Below are 19,589 nucleotides of genomic sequence, written 5' to 3'. Positions count from 1 at the left end.
CAGAGATAAACTAGACACAAATATAAACAGCAAAGTATATTCTCTCGCTGTGGGAGGGGCTTCGCCCTAAGAATAACTTTGCTTTAGTGCAAAATTCTTCAGAATATGATTGTGAAAGGCATGCAGCAGCGAGGAGGAACTGTTTTTTAAACCACATACTTCCCCATTTAGCCGTATCTGTTAAGTGCATATCAGCACTCAGAACTCAGTGAGCAGAACACAAACGTTAACAGCCGTCTTTTGACATTCGTCCGCCCCGTTCTTAGCAAAATAACGAATTAAAAGTAACAATAAAAAAATAAAGGTGGGGGACAGTGAGACTTTTAAAAATTAAAATCCGTTTTAAAAATCACTAATATCTTTACATCTTTAATCGGTTTTGTAAGTTTAATCCCAATACAAGATAAGACTTTCAAATTTAAAGAATGAATAAACATAAATAAACGAGGAAGGAGAATTTCGCGATGTTTAAGTAGGTTTGATGAAGCTGCTGTTTTAAAATTTGAAGGCCGCTGTTATGCAACCCTGCGTGGTTGTGAAGGTGTTGCTAGGCCATTGCTATGGTGTCCCAGGATAATGTTAAGGTACTGTCATGCTTTTACTATATTCCATGTGTTTGCTAAGGTGTTGCTAGGTGGTTGCTATGGTATCCCAGGTGGTTGCTAAGGTGTTACTAGGCAGTTGCTAAGGTATCCCAGGGGGTTGATAAGGTGTTGATAGGCTGTTGATAGTCTTAGGTGGTTGCTAAGATGTTACAGTTGCTACAGTGTCCCAGGGGGTTGATAAGGCAGTGAAGGCTTTGCTATGGTATTCCAGGTTGTTGCTAAGGTGTTGCTAGGCTATTGCTATGGTGTCCCAGGTCGCTGCTAAAATGTTGCCAGGCTGTTGCTATGCTACCCAAAGTGGTTGCTAAGGTGCTGCTAAGCAGTTGCTATGGTATCACAAGTGATTGCTAAGTTGTTTCTAAGTGGTTGCTGTTATCCTAGGTGGTTGCTAAGGTGTGTGTGTGTGTGTGTGTGATGTAGCCTGATGGCTGTAGAGCTGTTATTACTGTGCATTAGTGTGTATGTGTGTGAATTTATGTGTACTGTTAAGTGTCTATGTGAGTGATTCCACCATTTATTTTCTAGGGGAAAATACGTTGTATGAAAACCGGGTTAAGCAACTTTATCAGGTGGGCTATATGATCTGTGATCCTGCAAAATTTTGTGGTTAGCCCGAAAACTGTAGGAGTGGATACAATTTTTTTTATTTTGTGCATAGAATAATAATAAGAAGAAGATAATACCAAGAACCATAAGTGCTTTGACAAGGCAAACAAACAAACAAACAAACAAACAAACAAACCAACAAACAAATAACTGCCCACATATCAAGAGAAGCCAGAGAACTCCCTCTGCTGGCTGTATATTATTATTGCATTTGTAGTATGTGAGCCCGTTATTTTAAATTTCGCATCATTTCAGCGTTACTGGAAAAATATATATTAATCGTGATTTAAGTCAGTTTGTACCACTTTATAATTTCAGGCAAAATCTTAACCTTAATGCCTTGGTAAAAGTGTTGGTAAAATTGTCTTCAGACAGAAAAGTTTGATTAAAAGGGAGGATTTTTCAAAGTTTCTACAAATTTTCTATATAAAATTTGTGTTGGTAAAATTGTCTTCAGACAGAAAAGTTTGATTAAAAGGGAGGATTTTTCAAAGTGAATGTCAGAATGACAATTCAAAGTGGTTTGATGTGAAGCGCCGTTTTAGAGAAACATGATAGAAACGTCTGGAGAGCTTAATGCTTTTAAAAGCTCTCTCACATAAAAATATTAGAGCAAAGCCTTCTGTGTGAGACATTGTTTTACAGTAGTATTACGAAAACCTCTAGCCAAAAAGGTCATTTAAAGTACATGCAAGGCAGAGAGAAAAATGGTACTCAAAGAAAACGATCCATGTTACCATTATTTTACCATCAGCGCCAGTTGGCATCAAAACACTCTGGATGACTTTGTTGACATCTCAATAACTCATTCGCTCCCTTGGCAGTAGATGGCAGCACAACACTAAAGATGTGGCGTTCATATCACGTTTGCATGAACTCAAGGCAACTTTGGGGCAATCATAAGTCAGGTCATTGTAAACTATGGTGTTGGAAAATCAGTTAAATAAGATATCTTAGTATGCACACTGCATATAATACAGCTTATTAGCTGAAACTCTCTGAAAAATGTCCCCTTATTACTGTGGTACCTTGGCATCACTGACAGCACTGACCACATACAAAAAGGTCACATCTATCAAGAGTGGGAAAAATAGGTACAGTTATGAGTAATCTTATAAAAATGTGCTTTGGTAGATCACTTGGCTTACTATCATCAGACATGACTGTAACAATGTACAGCTCTGTTTACTGTATTTTGTCTTGACTGAAAATGCATGCATTGATTGTGCTGTGCTGTGTAATGTATTTTCCTATTGCTCTCTTGCTTTTATGAACTATCTTTTGATACTGTATTTAAAGAATGTGGCCTTTACATTGTTCATTTATCACTTTTTCAGATTTATTTATGTACAGATGGAACAGTGTGCTTAAGAAAGTGCTATAGTGCTTAGTGCAAATGAATAATCTTAAATGAACATTGTTATTGCACCCAGTACCCTAAAAAAATGAGACAGACACTTTTGTTCTTTCTCTTGCAAAATGTTTAATGGTTGATCATATAATTTGCCGTCACTTAACAGTGATTCACAAGGACATGGGTTTATCATTCGAGCAGTATAAAAAGCACTGGTTAAATACCTACTTTCAAAAAGGCAATGGCTAAAATATACAATGCCCACATTATTATATCATGTATAAAAAATAGTCTAATCTCCAAGATTACAAGAATATTATAGAATGCATAAATATTTGGCTTTCTAACATAGTTTTTTTCATGATACATTTTACATTTTTATAGACATAAATGATGGAATACACATACTGATCAAAAGAGATATATTGCACAGTTCCCTCTGTATATACATATCCAGCTTCAAGTATGTAAGCATCTTCCTTTGCCAGATATTAGTGTCTGTGTCACATCCACTTTTCCCAAAGATCTCCATATGGGGCTTTGTTGGTGAATGTCTATTAGCTGGTTTAAGTCTCCTTTTCTCCTTTTTGGTCCTCCCTTCCCTGTTCTAGGAAGCTGCTGGTAGAATCCCGGTTAAGTCTATTGCTCCTCCAGATGGTGAAGACAAGGCACATCCTGCGCTGGGAGAGAGACAGAGAGCCTTGTCAGGTCCCAGAGCTCCCTCAGAATGAAAAATATCCCAAACCCATGCACCCACAACTGCTTGACTGTCTGCTACACCGCTGCTTTACACCCAACCTACCCACCCACCTACCCCCACCCACCCCCTCCTTGTTATCTGACTCGAACTCCTGCTCCCCTTTCTTATGAGACAGAACTGCCTGACCCACTTTACACAAACACCCCTTCTTTCCAGGTGACCCGAGTCCTTATCCTCAGTCCTGTCTCTCTGATAAAGGATGGAGAAAGGAGTTCCAGCTGCTTGCAGGTGTAGCGTTTGTCCCCCACCTTTGTGCCTGGAGAGGACACCCTAAAGTTTAGCAAAGGAGCTGTCAGTAGTATTTCAGCAAACTGAGCCGGCATGAGAGAAAAGGCTCAGGACAAACCGCAGGTCGGTGTTTAAGTCCATTTTTGAGGTGATCCACGTCTCTGGGGTCGGAACCTGTTCAGCTTCACACGGCCCTGACCGCCTGTCTCTGCGGCAGAGAGCTGAGGCAGTGAGCGCCTCCTCCTACGGCCGTAACCATGTGGGCTGATCTTATCTGGGGGGGCGTTGTTCGTCCTCTCACGGAGCTGGTTAAGGCGGTGGGCCAAATCGTGCACTGAACAGGTGAGCAGATTACAGCCCCGCTTCACTCTCTCACTCTGACTACTGCAGAGAAAGAGAGAGAAAGAAAGAGAGAAGAGAATAAGGAAAGCAGAAATGATGGAAGGAAAGAAAAATGACAGAAAAAAGAACAAAAGAAAAACAATGAAAGAAAACAGGAGGGAAGAAACAATTATAGAGAGAAGGACAGGAAGAAGGAAGAGAATGTGGAAGGGAAGATAGAAAAAAAAGAAAAAAAAAGAAAAAAACAGAAAGAAGGAAAAACAAAGAATAAAAGAAAGCAATACATAATAATAAGAAAAACAGAAAGACTAAATTATTAAAATGATCTAAATAAAATAGAACATTATTATTGTTATTACAATATTTGTTCTGTTGAATCTGTTCACACTCGCAAACTGTAATGCAGATTTTTCTCCTGCTGGAAGAAAGAGGAAGCGTACCTGTGCCTGTGCGTGACAGAGTCTGTATCCTCATTCTGCTGCTGAAATTCTCCTGAATCTTCTAAACTGTCAGGCACACACAGCTCCCTCCTCAACCTGCTCTGCAGCCACACACTCAGCCTGCATCACACACACACACAACCAAATCAGTCCCAAAGGTTTACCATTAAATTTTAGAATAAATAAACATATAAAAATGTTATTGCTTTGGCATACTTGTCTCCTCCATCAGAGTTGACCTGAAGTGTTGCACTTAGAGCGCAAGGCAAGAGAGTGGCCAGCAAACAGCAAAGAAAAACGCTCTTCATTTTGGACATGGACCTGTAAAGAGAGTTCTGTTAAGTATGTGATAATGTAACAAAAGATAAAATATACCCATAAAGTGCCTGTGAAAACTACTCATTGCTGACAGAACATGGCAAGACACTCTGCATTTGACTGAAATATGTAACATTCAGGCAACTGTTACTGGGCAGAATGTGAGGAAGCAAGTGCTGGGCTGCTTTGCTGGGGGTAGATAAGGCTGCCTTGTGCTAAGTGATGATAACCACAATGCTGAAAGGCAGATGTCTTCCCAACCATTTTCAGACTTGACCTTTGAGGAAATGCAGAAAATAATCCCACTAGGGACAGTTAACTTTGAGCAGTATTCCAAATATACATACCTGAGAAGCTCTATTCTTGATTGGGAATTAAAGAGCTCTACTTCTGACTTCACAAATACTGATGAAAGGTCCAGAGAAACAGGTATTTCCCAAATAACATCCACTTCTCTGTATGGTAGATAAGGATGTAGCTGTAATACTACCAAAGCTCTGAGTGTAAAAGGCAAACCTGGGAGCCTTTTATACTTTACAGGGGGTGGGAGGAGGCGGGAGCTAGTCTGAGTGACAGCCAGCCACATCCCCATTCTAAACTAACCAACAAGTCTACATGCCCTGTCTTATTGGGACAAAGTATGTTCCAGGAATTCTGAGAGAGATTCCTGATTATTTTTTCAACATGATTAAAATGACTCTACTCAATAACACTCCCATGCCGTTTGTTATAGTGCATCTCAAATCCTCATTTTTCATGGTATATTTTCATCTGCGCAAACAAGGAAGGTCAGAGAGTTTTGAGTCTTGGATAGCCTAAATTAGAGTCGCATATTTCAATGGTGTCCATTTACCAGACAAATATTCCTGAATGACAATATTTCATAAATCCTCCATAGCAGTCTTCCTGTGTGTGGAATGCATGTCTTAATTGATCATTTAGAGTTCATTCCAGCTGATAAAGCTTGGAATAACCACCGACCCCCGCATTCCAGCCACCTATGCATTTTGCTAACACGTAAGGAATGTGGATGTACTCATTACTATATCCAGAACAACTAATCTCACACCAGCTGACGATGCAAAATGATTTAAGAACATGTCAATGTTGTTATAATTATGTATTTCCGACTAAAAACTAAGTGTTCATTATTGTAGTCTGACATCATCTAAATGACTTGCTTATTCTTGAAGTTTCTTATAGTCAATATTGTCTAAGACCTCAAATATACTCATTTATTACAGTGATCATTAATTTTACTAAGGAGACTGACATAGGTTTGATATTAAGAGCGTGAAGTCTAATTTTTCCCATTAGCATACTGAAAAAATGTATTATTCACATGCAATTGAAGACGGATAAGGCACTGATAATAAAAAATGAGCCATTCTAATCAATAACAGAGCTACACTAGTGTTCAAAAGTTTGGTATCGCTGTTTTGGAATACATTTTTTCAAAAGCTGCACAAAAGTATTAAATGATGCTATTAAAATCCCACTACTCTACAGCCTAATAGAACAAATTAGTTGAAATCTGTGAAAAATAAGAAACTTTAGACTGTTCACAATGATTAGCAGAGTAGTAGATGATCAGTAGACCCCAACACCTGAGATAAAACATCAAGAATGAGATTCTTCCAGAATTGCTCATATTTAGATATTATAACACTTCTTAGTGTTCCCAAAAGCTTGACACAAATGTCAAGGTTGTAGTAGTTCACTCTACACTGTATAAGCTCAAATTGAATAAAATAACAGTGATTATTAATATTACTAGTGATTCCAGGCTTTTAAACACTAGTGTAATTCTTTGCTGCAGTGATATTTTAGGGGCCTTACTCTGCGGAATAGCTGTTCTGAGTGATGAAGCCTGCTTATGCTCACTACACTTGTGTTTAGTTTTCAGATGCAGTGTTCCAGTACGCTGGCTTTAGTGACCTACTCTGTTACATCAAAATGGAATTGCAAATAAGCTTTGAGCCTCTTGTGACTATGGTAACATCACGTTAAGTACCTCAGAAGTCTCTGGAAAGATTGCAAACAACTGATAAAATGGTTTTTATGTGCTGAGAGAGTGACCATCTCTGTCTTGCCTTTGTCCCCTCAACCATTAAATACTCCAGTTTATATTCTCTCCCTGACTTTTAAAGCCACATAAATAAATTCCAATTTATTTTAATTTAAGTGAATCAGTGGCAACTTTGAGGTCATATCACACAAAGACTCTCTCCAAAATAAACAGCTAATGGTTTAATTGTCTGGCCATTCAGACTTACCAGCAGAGTTGTCTCTGGCCACTGCTAGTCCAGCAGGCCCATGGGTAAACATTGTCTGTACTCACCATGTTTCTCTGGGCGTGAAGTGACAAATGATTGTTTGGATCCAGAAGGACATAGTGTTCCTAGGCTGCCTCTATTCCATTGTATTTCTCTGTCTCTTAGCTAAGATAAGCAGAATTTCTTAAAGTCTTATGATGAAACTACTGACGCTATTGCCTGATGATATCTAGTCCACACTTTTCAGTCACTCAACATATCTGCTCTACTGAACGGCTTTTGTAAGAGAACAGAATGGTCATCTAGTTTTGCTGGTAATGCACTTCATTAGCTGCTCAATCATTCCTTAGTGGACTGGACTTATTATATATTGTACAATACTGTGCAAAAGTCAAAGAAAAATAAGTGGAAAAACAAGAGTATCCAAAACTATTAAAATTATGAAAAAATATATAGAAAATGGGACTCCTAAAAACCATGCAAGACCTGGTAGACCACCAAAACTCTTACCATCAGATAAAAAGTACATTCATCTTTGAGAGATGGGAGAAAATCAAGCCCCTTTTTTGCTTCAGAGCTGAAAAAATCCACAGGTGTTTCTGTCCATCCTTCCATGGTGAGAAGACAGCTCAGTGCTGTGGGTCTGAGAGAATGTGTAGTTGTCAAGAAGCTGTTACTGAGAAAAGAAAATAGACAAAGAACATTTTTTAAAATCAAACAAAGAAGCTTCTGGCGTTCTCAGAACAATGGACTGTCCACCCCAGAGTCCAGGCGTCAGCATCATCGAAAGTGTTTGGGATTACTAGGCTTGTGATGCAACCAACTTCTAAGACTAAACTTTGGAGGTGTGGAAAAACATCCCTACAAATTTCTTGGAAAAAATTAATACAAATGTCCTAAAAAGAATGAAGGCTGCAGACTGCGGACCTCTATTTGATATTATATTTAGTTGCTCAGTATTCTGTGTCATTTTCTGTTAAATATGTGTTTTCTGTTTTTCACTGATACTGAAAAATTAAAAATATGTGATATATATATATATATATATATATATATATATATATATATATATATATATATATATATATAGCATGGGTGTAGATTCCACTGGGGATGGAGATGTATGGAGACCATATTTCCCTAATTTTCAAAACACAGTCTAGCAAAAAGGTTGCAGGGGAAATCCCAAAATACAGTAGGGTCGAAATATAACTGAGTATGTGTAGACAGACACCTCCTGTTCTGAAGCCTATCAGGTATAAAGTGGAGGTAAGGTGACGGACATCTGCAGGTTACATCATGACTGATTAATATCAGTGTTCAGGGATAAAAGCCAAAAACATGGTTAGAGTGAGCATGGATTCTTCTTCCAATCACAAATGAGTCATTGTCTGTCTGTCTGTTATTGTTTTTCCTAACGTCATTATGCCAAAGGAGAGTCACTGACTAGTTTGAACTCTAGGTGCCTTGGAATCCCTGCTATAAATTTGATGTGCTCATTTTAAGGCCTGTAGCAAAGCTGTTTCCTTTTATTTCCTTGCACTTGCCAGATTAAAGATATTAACTGTACCAAGGTTATTTCATATTAAGTCAGCTCTGCTTGGGGTTCGTGTTTGCTCAGCCTATGAGTAAGGGGCGAGGCTTACATGTTAGCCTTTCTAAGATTATGCTGGCTGTTACCGAGAGATCTTGAAGTGCATGAGATTTATTTTTTTTATTCATTTGCTGATTAATATTCATTCCCTTGTGGCTCGATTACATAAGCATTGAGTTGAGATGTGAAATGGGCCTGATTAAAAGCAAGTGTCTCACTTTGCTCTTCAGTTCCAGCCTTGTGTTGTGTGAACACTGCTTTCGTGCACTGAGAAAAATCACAAACAGATCCAGATAGCAGCTTTTTTAGAATCAGAGTAGTGGAATAGTTTATCCAAGGTTGCTTATAATATGTGTTATGTTCTTTTACACAATTCTTGGCTTTAATTAATTCAGTTTTAAAAGACATATAATGTAGAAAACTGAATTTTCTTTATTTTTTTAAATGGAAGCTTAAACATTGTTAACGTTTCAAACTATATAGCTGCTATCCAGAAATATTTACATACATTTTTTTTACATCATTTGGACCCACCAACTGTCCTTTACATTGTGTAAACATTTCATGATGAATAGCGCAATAAAAATGCTGCAAAATGACTTAAATAATAAGGAAAAAAAGGAATAAAATCTCACTGCATTAATGTATTAAAAAGTAAGAAGGTTTTTGCCTTCTCCTGTAAAGTTACTATTTTGGAGCATGTTTTTCTTGGACAGTGACAATATGAAAATTTATCTGCATTAACAACCTGTTTTGAACTTATTACTTTTGTGATGTCATACAAACCAATGCATTTACATTTATCCTCCAATTCAGCCTACAGGAGTTTAGCCACACCCATTAATGCTGAAGTTATAAAGAGTGTTTCAGCCTAGATTGCTTTTTGAATGAGGCGCAATACCAGACAGTGAATCAGAACAGAGAGCATTTGTGTATAATACTTAAAGGCACAATAACAAAAACAGCCTGTTTTATTCTAAGGGATAAAAGAAAGTTGGAAATGGTCATGAATAAATAAAATGAATAAATGACAAAGAATAATGACTGATTTCGGTACGTAGGCAGATCCACAGAAACACCATAAGAAAAAAATAAAATGTAAGCTGGAACATTATGATATGTGGGCCATTTGAGGTCTTTACAGAATAAAAGGTCTTCTAAGAATTGACTTTCAAAGCTTTTTTGCAAAAATACAAGCAACAAAATTGTGTCCATGCATTGGTCTTTGGGGATAATACTAAACTCTTCTAGCATGAAGCATCACTGAACACTGACCTGTGCCTGCTCCTCATACGTGAGGGCCTTGATGTTTCACTCACAATTGCATAACCTTTTAAGCTACTTTCCAAATGAGATGCAAACACTTCCACATGCTTCCAGATGTTTAAAACTATCTCTCTGTGTACACCCCGACAAACCGCCGTCTTGTGGTTCCTACTCCACAAGAACCTCCAGCATGCGCTCATTGCTACACCTTGACTACTTCATTCATTATAAAGTCTCACATGAATTGTGCTTAAACTGGCATAAACTGCTTCTGAACACCGCAGTCGCATAGCTTTCCTGGAAGATAAAGTACACCACCTGTTCTGAAGAACAAAAAAGCTTACGTACACAGTACAAATGAACCCATTTATTGATACTGGAATTCTGTTGTGAGGTTCTTCCGGCTCAACAGGGGTGTTTACACAAGAAGCTGAGACGCATTACCACCATGTAGGTGTTATTATTACATGCACCTTCTATCGCTCGTTTCTCTGCTGCCCCACTTCGGAGTCATGTCATCACTCCATTTTAGAAGCATTTTCATTCTCTGGAACCACTTAAAGCTAATTCATTGTGAAGTTTTATCTAAACCACTATTGTCTGGCGTTTTGATTATTTACAGTTGTGGGTATGCCACAGATTTGCTCGGTCAGTGATTGTTTCACTTAATCTGATTTTCAAACAGAAAGGCTGTGGAGGCCGACTGACTCAGTTAGGTGTCTAACAGGATGTGACAGCATGGAAATCTTATGCCTCGGAATGAATGTCTTCTGCAAGGATTCTAGGAAATTCCAAAACGATCCCCTCTGGATACTGGCTGTCAATGTGTGCTCATGTTCATCGTGTCCATATAACCTTGTTTTGCTCCAAATGGCACTGTTAAAATGCAGACCACTGTACCAAGTATGTTCCAGTTTCATTATATAAGGTGGCCAGGAAGGTCACTGATGTTGACATAAGTGAAAAGTGCATGTTTTTATTACATAAGGTTTAGTCATGCATTCACCCTCCACCATTACCAATGGCTTTGAAGGATTGGGTAAATTCAGTGATAACATATGAATCCAGTGTAGCTTATGAATGTTATGACATTTGATATTTTAAAACATGCTGCCACACTGTCCAGTACTGCAATAATCAAGAATTATCAAAACATATGCATGCATCAAGCAAACATTGTGCCACACTTCAGAATATTTCAGCTGGCATCTCTGATTTGAACACTTGTTGAATACCTCACCTTGCAAGTAAACTATGTGTCACTTTTAAATCCAAATACTTACTTATTGAGTTTAGTCCCTGTGTTTATGAAGAAGCATCGCCTTGACTTATCCAAACTGTTCTCACTTAATTTAGTTGCGTAACTCGCAACAATAAGTACCCAAAATAAATTAAATTATGGCAACTTAAATGAGTCAAGGCATTTACACCATTAGACTTGGATTTTTATCATGGGTTACAGAAAAGATGGGGCTATGAGATCACTTCTCTTCATTCCCTCAACAGCCTAATAAGGAGCTAGTAGCTAATATGTCATCCTGAGCCATTAAAAATGAGATGAGTGTGTATGCATGCTGTTTATTTGACACTGTGTCCCAGGTCCAGAGGTCTCATTACTTCTTCAGGTTAATAATGTACTCCTGTCATGTGTTTCAAAGTATTTTAGGTGCTCGAAAACACAGACATAATGCATTTTGAAGGTCCTTTGAGGGTGTTGAGTTCTTCAAGGGTGTTAAGTGGCCTCAGTGGCCTGGTATGAGGGTGTTAAGTGACTTCCATGGCTTGGTTAACACAGTAAAGTGCCTAGAATTAACTTTGCTGAACTGCTTAGCTTCTGTTAAATATCTAAACTTCCCATTTAAAATTTCTGTCCCACTTTAGCAGTGGCAGCCCACTTAGCAGTAGACTATATGCAGGATGGCTTAGTTGCATCATCTGAGCTCTCGCTTTCATTTGATCAATATCATGAGGCCTACACTAATTTGACCATTATTGCAAAACATTTTCCATTTTCTTTTTTCTTTATTGTCCCGAGCTGAACTACCAAATAAATGATTGCCTTGGCTGTGACACACTACAAGTCTTTATTTAATGACAATATGGTTGCCAGACAGAATGCCAGTTGGGCATCTTTCATTTATTCAATTATGGGTTTTGTACTTTGCCAAGATCAGAGAATTACTGAATAAAGTTTAAAAGTCCTTTGTGTTTTTATGTTCAGATGTGGCATTCAAACTGCAGTTATAACTCTTCTGATAAAACCTGAGATCTGAAGCCAGTACAGTGCAGGCATGTTGAGTTCATCAAACAGCTGTCAACGGGTTCTTGACGGGGGGTTCATAGAACTATTTAAGCATGCAAGATTGGTTTTTCAGACACAGATTAAGCTCCACGTGCCCACAAAAAAAAATTATTTCCCACTGACAGTACCATCTATGTCAGGAAAAACTGACTGAAAATATCCCTCTAAATCATTTGAGTATTGACTATTGCGGTACTGAAATCGACACATGAGCGAATTATCAAGCAGTGCAGTGCAGTTCCACAGCTGGTTTAGACACTTAATTTTAAACACGTTTATAGTAAGGAGCTGTTATAACTAGGGTGTGAACTGCGATATATATATGACACTAAAATATATCTCCCAAGCTGTGTCCAAAAAAAAGGATAATTCTGAACACCCCTACAGCGGGACATACCATTTCTTATCAGTTATAGCTGCCTGACGCTTGACTCTCTTTTGTGAAGAGAAACGTAAGTACATATGCCAAACTGTTTTGGTGAATTAGCTTTGCCTTGTAATTTAAACAGAACTGTACTTTTCATTCATTTGTCACTCCAGTCGATTTGTGGAATGTACCGTTAGGTTACCTGAACAGGGCGCGTGAACATGCGGAGCAATCGCATATTCATTATACGCGATTGCGTCATTAAGAAGAACCGTCGCCCTGTTGATAGGCGAGCTGTAATCCTGACTCTTCGCTGATAGAGCTCGGCTCATCACTGTTCGTACAGCTACAGCCCTCCAAGTGCCTGAAGACCAAAAGTAAAATAGCAAAATAGATCAGATTGACCACGAAAAACATAAAAAATATATGGACAAGATGCAGCTACCAGAAAACGCAACCAGGAGACAATAGTTAGAGTTCAGAAAATTCCAATCCGTGAGATTTTACAAAGACTAATAAAAGTGGCTACCGAAGCTCTTAAATAGTAAACTTATACACATATATAAAGCTGAAGTTATTCGCCAGGTTCTCATTTGAATTTTCCGTTCCACCTTAAATGGTGCTGCAGTTACACTGCGGTGCCTTAAACAGAGAACAAATGACTAAATTTGGCGAATACAAAGCCAACATCAGACGGGTGTAGACTAGTCTGGTCCAGAACAGGGCAGAGACAGACCAGGGAAACCAGTTAGCCAGCTAGCTACCAAGAGATTTGTTGCGATTGCTAACAGTTCCCTAATGTTATGTCTTTTTTGTGTTCCTAGATAACTAGTTACGTGGCCAGCAATGTGACTGTGTTTGGTGCATGAATGGAGTTTCAGTGTTAGCAGGGAGCACCCAGGGTAACTGAGCTAACAGTTAGCTAACGCTAGATATTACAGCAATAAGCCACGAGAGGCCTTAAGTGGCTTACTGCTTTTAAAAAACAATTTATTATTAATAATAATCTACATAAACAAGTATTCCGCCAAGCAACCATGGACTTCTGAATGAGGAGAACGTTCGGTTGTCAATTGCTGTTTATTGTGGTCATTTTATTTTTTTCTACTTTTTTTGTACAACAATGAACATATGATAACACAGCACTGTTTAATGCAAAACATTCGCTTTATAAGTACTTCTTGGTCACTAAATTACTCGATAGATGAACTAACTTTCAAAGCTAGCTAGCGTAGCACAGTATTTTAAGCTAGCTAGCTAGGGAATACGGAGCCGTTTGGGGTTCAGCCTGGGTTTGATGCTACTTGTGACTGAAACACGGACATTTGAAGCGTGTAATCCATTCAAGTGTCTAGATTTTATTACTTACTGACGTTTTATAGTGAATTATATCGTAAGTACTTTAATTCAAGCCTATGATATTAATGATGGAGTTGTTTAGGCTGTTAGCTAGCTGACCAGCCTAGTTCTTCTTAAGAACATAAGTTGCAAGTTCCTCAGTTTAAACAAAAAACTGGTTCTTACACAAAATACTAGCCGGTTCAAGCGAGCAGCACGAGAGTGAACAAGAGTTTTTTCGTGCGGTGGCGCAGTAATACACGATTCAGTCGTTGTGAGTCGGTCATAGGTGCGCCTGTATTGTCGATTTTACAAAGACCTCGAACGCGGCTCAGCCTACCCGTTTTCTAAAAAGCGCATAAACCATTATATCAGTCCTCTTTATCGGTTGTGTTGTTCTCAGGTTTTTAGCAAATGAAGCAACATACAGACGAACAGAAATACACAATACAAAGTATATGTAAGTTTTCCAAATAAGTAACTTACAAGTATTGAAAATCCACAACATGATAAAATGACAGTCTACATTTTTAGTGTATCATGTCGAAACAGAACAGCTTAGTATGAATGTTAATGTGGTAACGTGGTGTCGTGTAAGAAGTACAGCTATATATTTTCATGTATTCCTTCACTAGTAATGGTACTTTGTTAGTTGATTTTGAGGTTAACACAGTTGTCTTTAAATGATTGCTACTGTATGCTTCTTAATGTACATCCTCTTGGATAGTTTACTAACTGTAATGCTTTAATGTTGCCGTAGTGCCAATCAGGAGACAGAGAGGGACACGTGGTTAATGTCGGAGAGGGAGAGTCGGCTGTGTGCCGGTCTGGAGATGACAGTTGATGTGGAGGTGAGCAAGATAAGAGCAAGTACGGACAGCTGAGTTCCACTGTATGCTTCTCAACATACATTCTACTGAATAGTTTAGTAACCATACCGCTTTAGTGTTTCAGTAGTGTAATCAGCGTACAGAGGGAGAGACCATAATTAAATAAGCAAGTAAACCTATGTTAGACTCAGTGAGTGTCAGACTTTCCTTAATGCGTCTGTGTTATGTTATGTAAGGTCCCTGTACAGTCCGTCCTAGTGAATGTCATGTATCATTTGTGTCCTGGTCAAAACCATGTAATCCCAGAATCTGATGACAACACTTGTTAATTTTTTAGGCATGTTGTTTGGTTCAGAGGTGGAAATATCTCAGTAGACATGTCATGGCACAATTGTGTTATGTGTTTGATCTTTCTGTGCTGTACGCTGTATGTTTAACACTGCTGTTTAAAGATCAGCTTTTCATATGCAAGACCAGCACATGCTGGAAGCTGAGAAACCAGCTGAAATGCCCAAACACATTTCTCAATGACTTGTTGCATGAATACCCTGATATCTGTGTTCAGTCGTACAACTTTTGCAACATTCATTCCTCATAATTTCTAATCATGATGCAAGTCTTTCAAGTCTCCTGTTTTTTAGCAAATCTTTTCAGATATTCAGTCAAGACAGTGGCATTGTGTTCTGCATTTTCCAGATCCAGAAGGAATTTCAGCGCTCTGTTTGAAATGTGGGGAGGATTACAACAGGAAAGCATTGGGTTATTTTAAGTTCGCGTTGGCATGTGAAGAGGGCCTTCAGAGTTGCGTGTTTTGAGCACAGAGGTCAAGCGCTGATCCGTACCGAGCACAAGCGCTGTAATCATCCTGGGGGGTAATTGCGCGGATGGTTTTAATTGCTTGAAGTCCATCCTATCAGAATGTGAGCAATTCTGCCATTTATAGTGTGAGGGGAAATGCATTTTTGACGTTCCAGAACTTCCCACATGTGATTTAAAGTAGACTCCAGTAAAAACACCTGAAAATCCATTATTTCCAGAGGTACCCCACCATGCGTGGTCAAGGGACCTGCTGTATAGCACGTACTGACTGTGTACAAACTCATCAGGCTGTTTTCTCTAGAAAACCATTCCGACATATGCGTTGATATAAATATCTAGGCCTATTTTCTATGAGTTCAATATATACAATAATTTTGTCTTTGCTCTGGACACACCTTGATCTGCGGTAGTGAACTTTTCTTCAGTTGAGTACTCTGGATCTTCACTGCAGGACTCCAGACAAGATAGTAAATAATAGGATGGAACATAAGGACAGTGTTTATGTGTGCATCTCCTGTGTCTATGAACTGGTGAGTCACCTCTGCCATTGTTGATTTTTTGGAGCTTTAAATCAGGTCAGCTGGATTAAAAATGTGTGTGTTGTTGCCATTAGATGCTTGCTGTATTTGTCCAAAACATAATTGATGTGTATGTTGGCCAGTTTTTGAGAGCAAAAGGTGTTTTCCCCTCCCAGCTCAGCAAAGATGGCAAACTTTAGTGTGGATTAATCACTTGTAGTGGAACAGGCCTGTTCAGAGTCTGCTTTGTGTTAACTGTCCTTATACTATTTCTCACACTTCATCTTTGACCACATTCCTCATGCACATCTTGACCTAATCCAAATCAGTCCATTATTTATGGTCTGTGACTGAATTCAGTCTTCCAGATGACTTTTGACTCAGCACCTAAGGTTCTCTATTGTCGTTTATGCAGCACATCTGAGGCAAAGTTACATTCAAATGAAGTTTCCATTTCGTGATGAAAATCGGAATAATTTAAATAGCTGCCAAATGACCAGATAAATAAACGTTGTTTTGCTGTTATTAAAAACAGGTTTTTGAACTGTGTGCAGTCCTGTCCACAAATGTCCGTGCAGCACAGGATTTTGCAGTGTGTGGGCCAAAAATTCAGTCAAATGATAAAACACTGCATGCATAAAATGCCAGAGCTTTGCAGGTGAGCATGAGGTTAAAATTGTTCATGACCTTGTGCACTTACAAGCTAGAACATATTGCACTTCATTACTGTAATTGCAAAGTCTAAATCTTGAACCTCAGTGTAAGTCAATCTGACATCTAGATGCCCTTAATGATTCTATTTAATATGCTTCTATACATAAACCGATCAGCCATAACATTAAAACTACACTCCACTTACCTGTAGTCACTGTAGTTTGTCTGTTTCTCTACATACTTTGTTAGCCCCCTTTGACCCTGTTCTTCAATGGTCAGGACCCCCCCAGGTCCACCACAGAGCAGGTATTATTTGAGTGGTGGGTCATTCTCAGCACTGCAGTGACACTGACGGGGTGGTGGCGTGTTAGTGTGTGTTGTGTGGATCAGACGCAGCAGTGTCCGCTCACTGTCCGCTCCATAAGACACACCTACCTTGTTGGTCCACCTTGTAGACGTAAAGTCAGAGACAGTAACTGTTCTGTTGCTGCACAGTTTGTGTTAGTCATCCTCTATAAGTGCTCACAGGACGCTGCCCACAGGACAGTGTTCACAGTCCAGCAGTGAGACTGAAGTGTTTAAAAACTCCATCAGCACTGCTGTGTCTGATCCACTTGTATCAGCGCAACACACACACTAACACCACAACACCACATCAGTGCCACTGCAGTGCTGAGAATGATCCACCACCCAAATAATACCTGCTCTGTGGTGGTCCTGTGCCCTCTCCTAAGTGACAGTGCAGGTAATAAGTCTACAAATAAAATATGCCACATGATTTCAAAATGCTTTTATCTGATCAGTTGTTTTCACCTATTTACAAAGTGATCTGTTGGTTCAGTTACAGTACTTGAAAGCCAACCAGCCATAACATTAAAACCACCTCCTCGTTTTGACACTCCACTTACCATATAGGTGCACTTTGTAGTTCTACAGTTACAGACTGTAGTCCATCTGTTTCTCTGCGTACTTTGTTAGGCTCCTTTTACCCTGTTCCACCCAAATAATACCTGCTCTGTGGTGAACAATTGGAAAAATGTCTGATTGCCTGTCTGAGCAAAGAAAAAAAACACATTCTGTAACAAATGTAGCCTGATACATCACAGATTTGCTTGTACTACAATACGTCATAAAGAGAAGTGAAGTAAGCCACATGAGAACAGCAGTAGCCATATGTGGCCTAAAGTTAACATAAGAACCAAAAACGAAGTATTACAAAAGCACTAATCGTTAATTTTTCGTTAAATCTTTACAGTCAACTTGGCCATGGACGATTATTTTTTTTGGCCAATTTTTAGCAGCCTCTTTTGTTTAAGAATACCCAAAGATCACACTGTGTGGGCTAAATAAACACACGAAACACACTACTGCCAGTACCTTTTATTAGCCAAAGTTGCAACATAAATAACATTTATTTTTGTTATTGGTAATTGCTTTTTAATAGGCTAATTTTTTAAAAATTGGTTGCCTATTTAAATAACATGAATCAAAGAAAGTGATGTGTTCAGAGTTAGGGACAAATGGCCATTTAGCACAATGAGTTATGCATATTTATGCTACAATGTTTTGGTGTAGGTCTCGCAGCAGCAGTGCACTCACCTGGCTCGTGTTCTTTATAATGTAGTCAAAAAATTGCAACACAGATCAGGCAAGATCACCATCTTAATTCAGCCGATTGATTATTTGGAGCAAAAAATACAGTCAACAACATAACTTATAGAATCTGTATCTTTTTTATTAAATATAATGCAAAATTAGGCCATTTAACAAGTTTATAATTATAGTATAACACTTTGTCTTGGCCGATTCCAATCATACACCCACACTAAGTGTTTTACTAGAATTACAGTTCCTTTATTTTAAATGGCCTTATGTTGCATTATCTGTGATAAAAAGCTACAGATTCTGTAAGTCATGTTGTTGGCTGTATGTTTCTATTTCTTCTTGTAGGATAGTTTGTTTTCAGCATTGGTAAGTGAAGTGCTTGATTTAAAAACAGTTCATTAAAAGGTTTAGTAGAAATATATTGTTTCGGTGTCTGAAAAAAAAATGGTGCTGTGCCATCTTTACTTTTGAAACATCCTATGTATCTTGTCTCTCTATCTGTGTCTCATTACATCTATATATTTTTAATATATGAATATTAAAAGATTGCTGTTTTGCCCTCATTCATCCTAGAACGAAACCAGCTTTGAAGTGTTGACGCTCCTCAGAGTTTATGGAGCCAGGTGGGGTCATTTGGTAATTAAAAAGCTGCTTTCCACATGTGAGTTTTAAATGCAAAACATGTGTTCGGTGATTATTTTTGTCATTACACTAATTTACAATGATTATCTTGGAATGTATGACTTAGGTGTTCTGTAGATGTGTTGTTGTTTACCCCCAAAATATCATTTGGCTGAAATGAGACAGCAGATACAGTCTGAACATGTGTATCTAATCAGAATGACTTAGTATACATGGAATGTACGGTATTAGCTTTATGGTGACTCTGGTGTCAAGAGTCAAAAGAATGGCAAGCGCTGGGGGCCAGTGATCGCTGTGGTGGTTTTAACTCTATGCAGGATGAACAAGAGGGGCTGGAAATCTAAAGTGAAAAACAAGAATGTTTTCTGATTGGTAGTGATAGTAACTCTATTCACTGTCTAGGTCAAGTAACATCAGGATCTTTGAGGCTCTGTTTGTGGCTTAGCGAATCTGTCTTCAGCTTGAACATGTCCTGCGCTGATTTTGAGGTTTCGTGCATGTAATGTTCCATAATTATTCTTCTGGAGTTGTTAATCATCACAAGCCTTTCTACTGCTGTTGACTGTTTTTAGTTAACACTCGCAACACATTCTTTTAGCCAAAGCTCTGCATCTACTGTTTTGTTGCTTTGAGTGCGTGGCACCCCACAGTTTTTGTATCTGGGGAGAGAAATGAAGAATGTCTGTAGCCTGAAGCAGCTCGGTTGCTCGTGCCTTTCGCTGACC

General features: G+C 38.6%; 1 protein-coding gene across 2 annotated transcripts; it reads right to left on the bottom strand.

Annotated features, from left to right (window-relative positions):
- Positions 1 to 3,398: 3,398 nt before the first annotated feature.
- On the bottom strand, positions 3,399 to 5,263 carry admb (adrenomedullin b). Of its 2 annotated transcripts, none has more exons than XM_036585077.1 (4): positions 5,001 to 5,263; positions 4,552 to 4,656; positions 4,336 to 4,455; positions 3,399 to 3,937 (listed from the first exon to the last, which is right to left on the bottom strand). In XM_036585077.1, the coding sequence occupies exons 1-4, from the start codon at positions 5,243 to 5,245 to the stop codon at positions 3,685 to 3,687; spliced, it is 723 nt and encodes a 240-aa protein (XP_036440970.1). In that variant the 5' UTR covers positions 5,246 to 5,263; the 3' UTR covers positions 3,399 to 3,684. The 2 variants fall into 2 exon arrangements, with proteins under 2 accessions (XP_036440970.1, XP_036440971.1); XM_036585078.1 differs by having other exon boundaries at positions 3,399 to 3,934.
- Positions 5,264 to 19,589: the final 14,326 nt, after the last annotated feature.

Source organism: Colossoma macropomum, unplaced genomic scaffold (assembly GCF_904425465.1).
Source record: "Colossoma macropomum unplaced genomic scaffold, Colossoma_macropomum, whole genome shotgun sequence".
Taxonomy (NCBI): Eukaryota; Metazoa; Chordata; class Actinopteri; order Characiformes; family Serrasalmidae; genus Colossoma; species Colossoma macropomum.
The sequence above is the reverse complement of the archived record's forward strand: the minus strand, read 5'-3'. Positions and strand labels throughout refer to the sequence as shown.

Coding starts and splice junctions, on each gene's coding strand:
- admb (XM_036585077.1), bottom strand. CDS start 5,245: ATGGGGATGTGGCTGGCTGTCACTCAGACTAGCTCCCGCCTCCTCCCA. Junction 4,657..5,000: donor TCAAGAATAGAGCTTCTCAG/GTATGTATATTT, acceptor CTCTCTTTACAG/GTCCATGTCCAAAATGAAGA. Junction 3,938..4,335: donor TCTGTCACGCACAGGCACAG/GTACGCTTCCTC, acceptor CTTTCTCTGCAG/TAGTCAGAGTGAGAGAGTGA.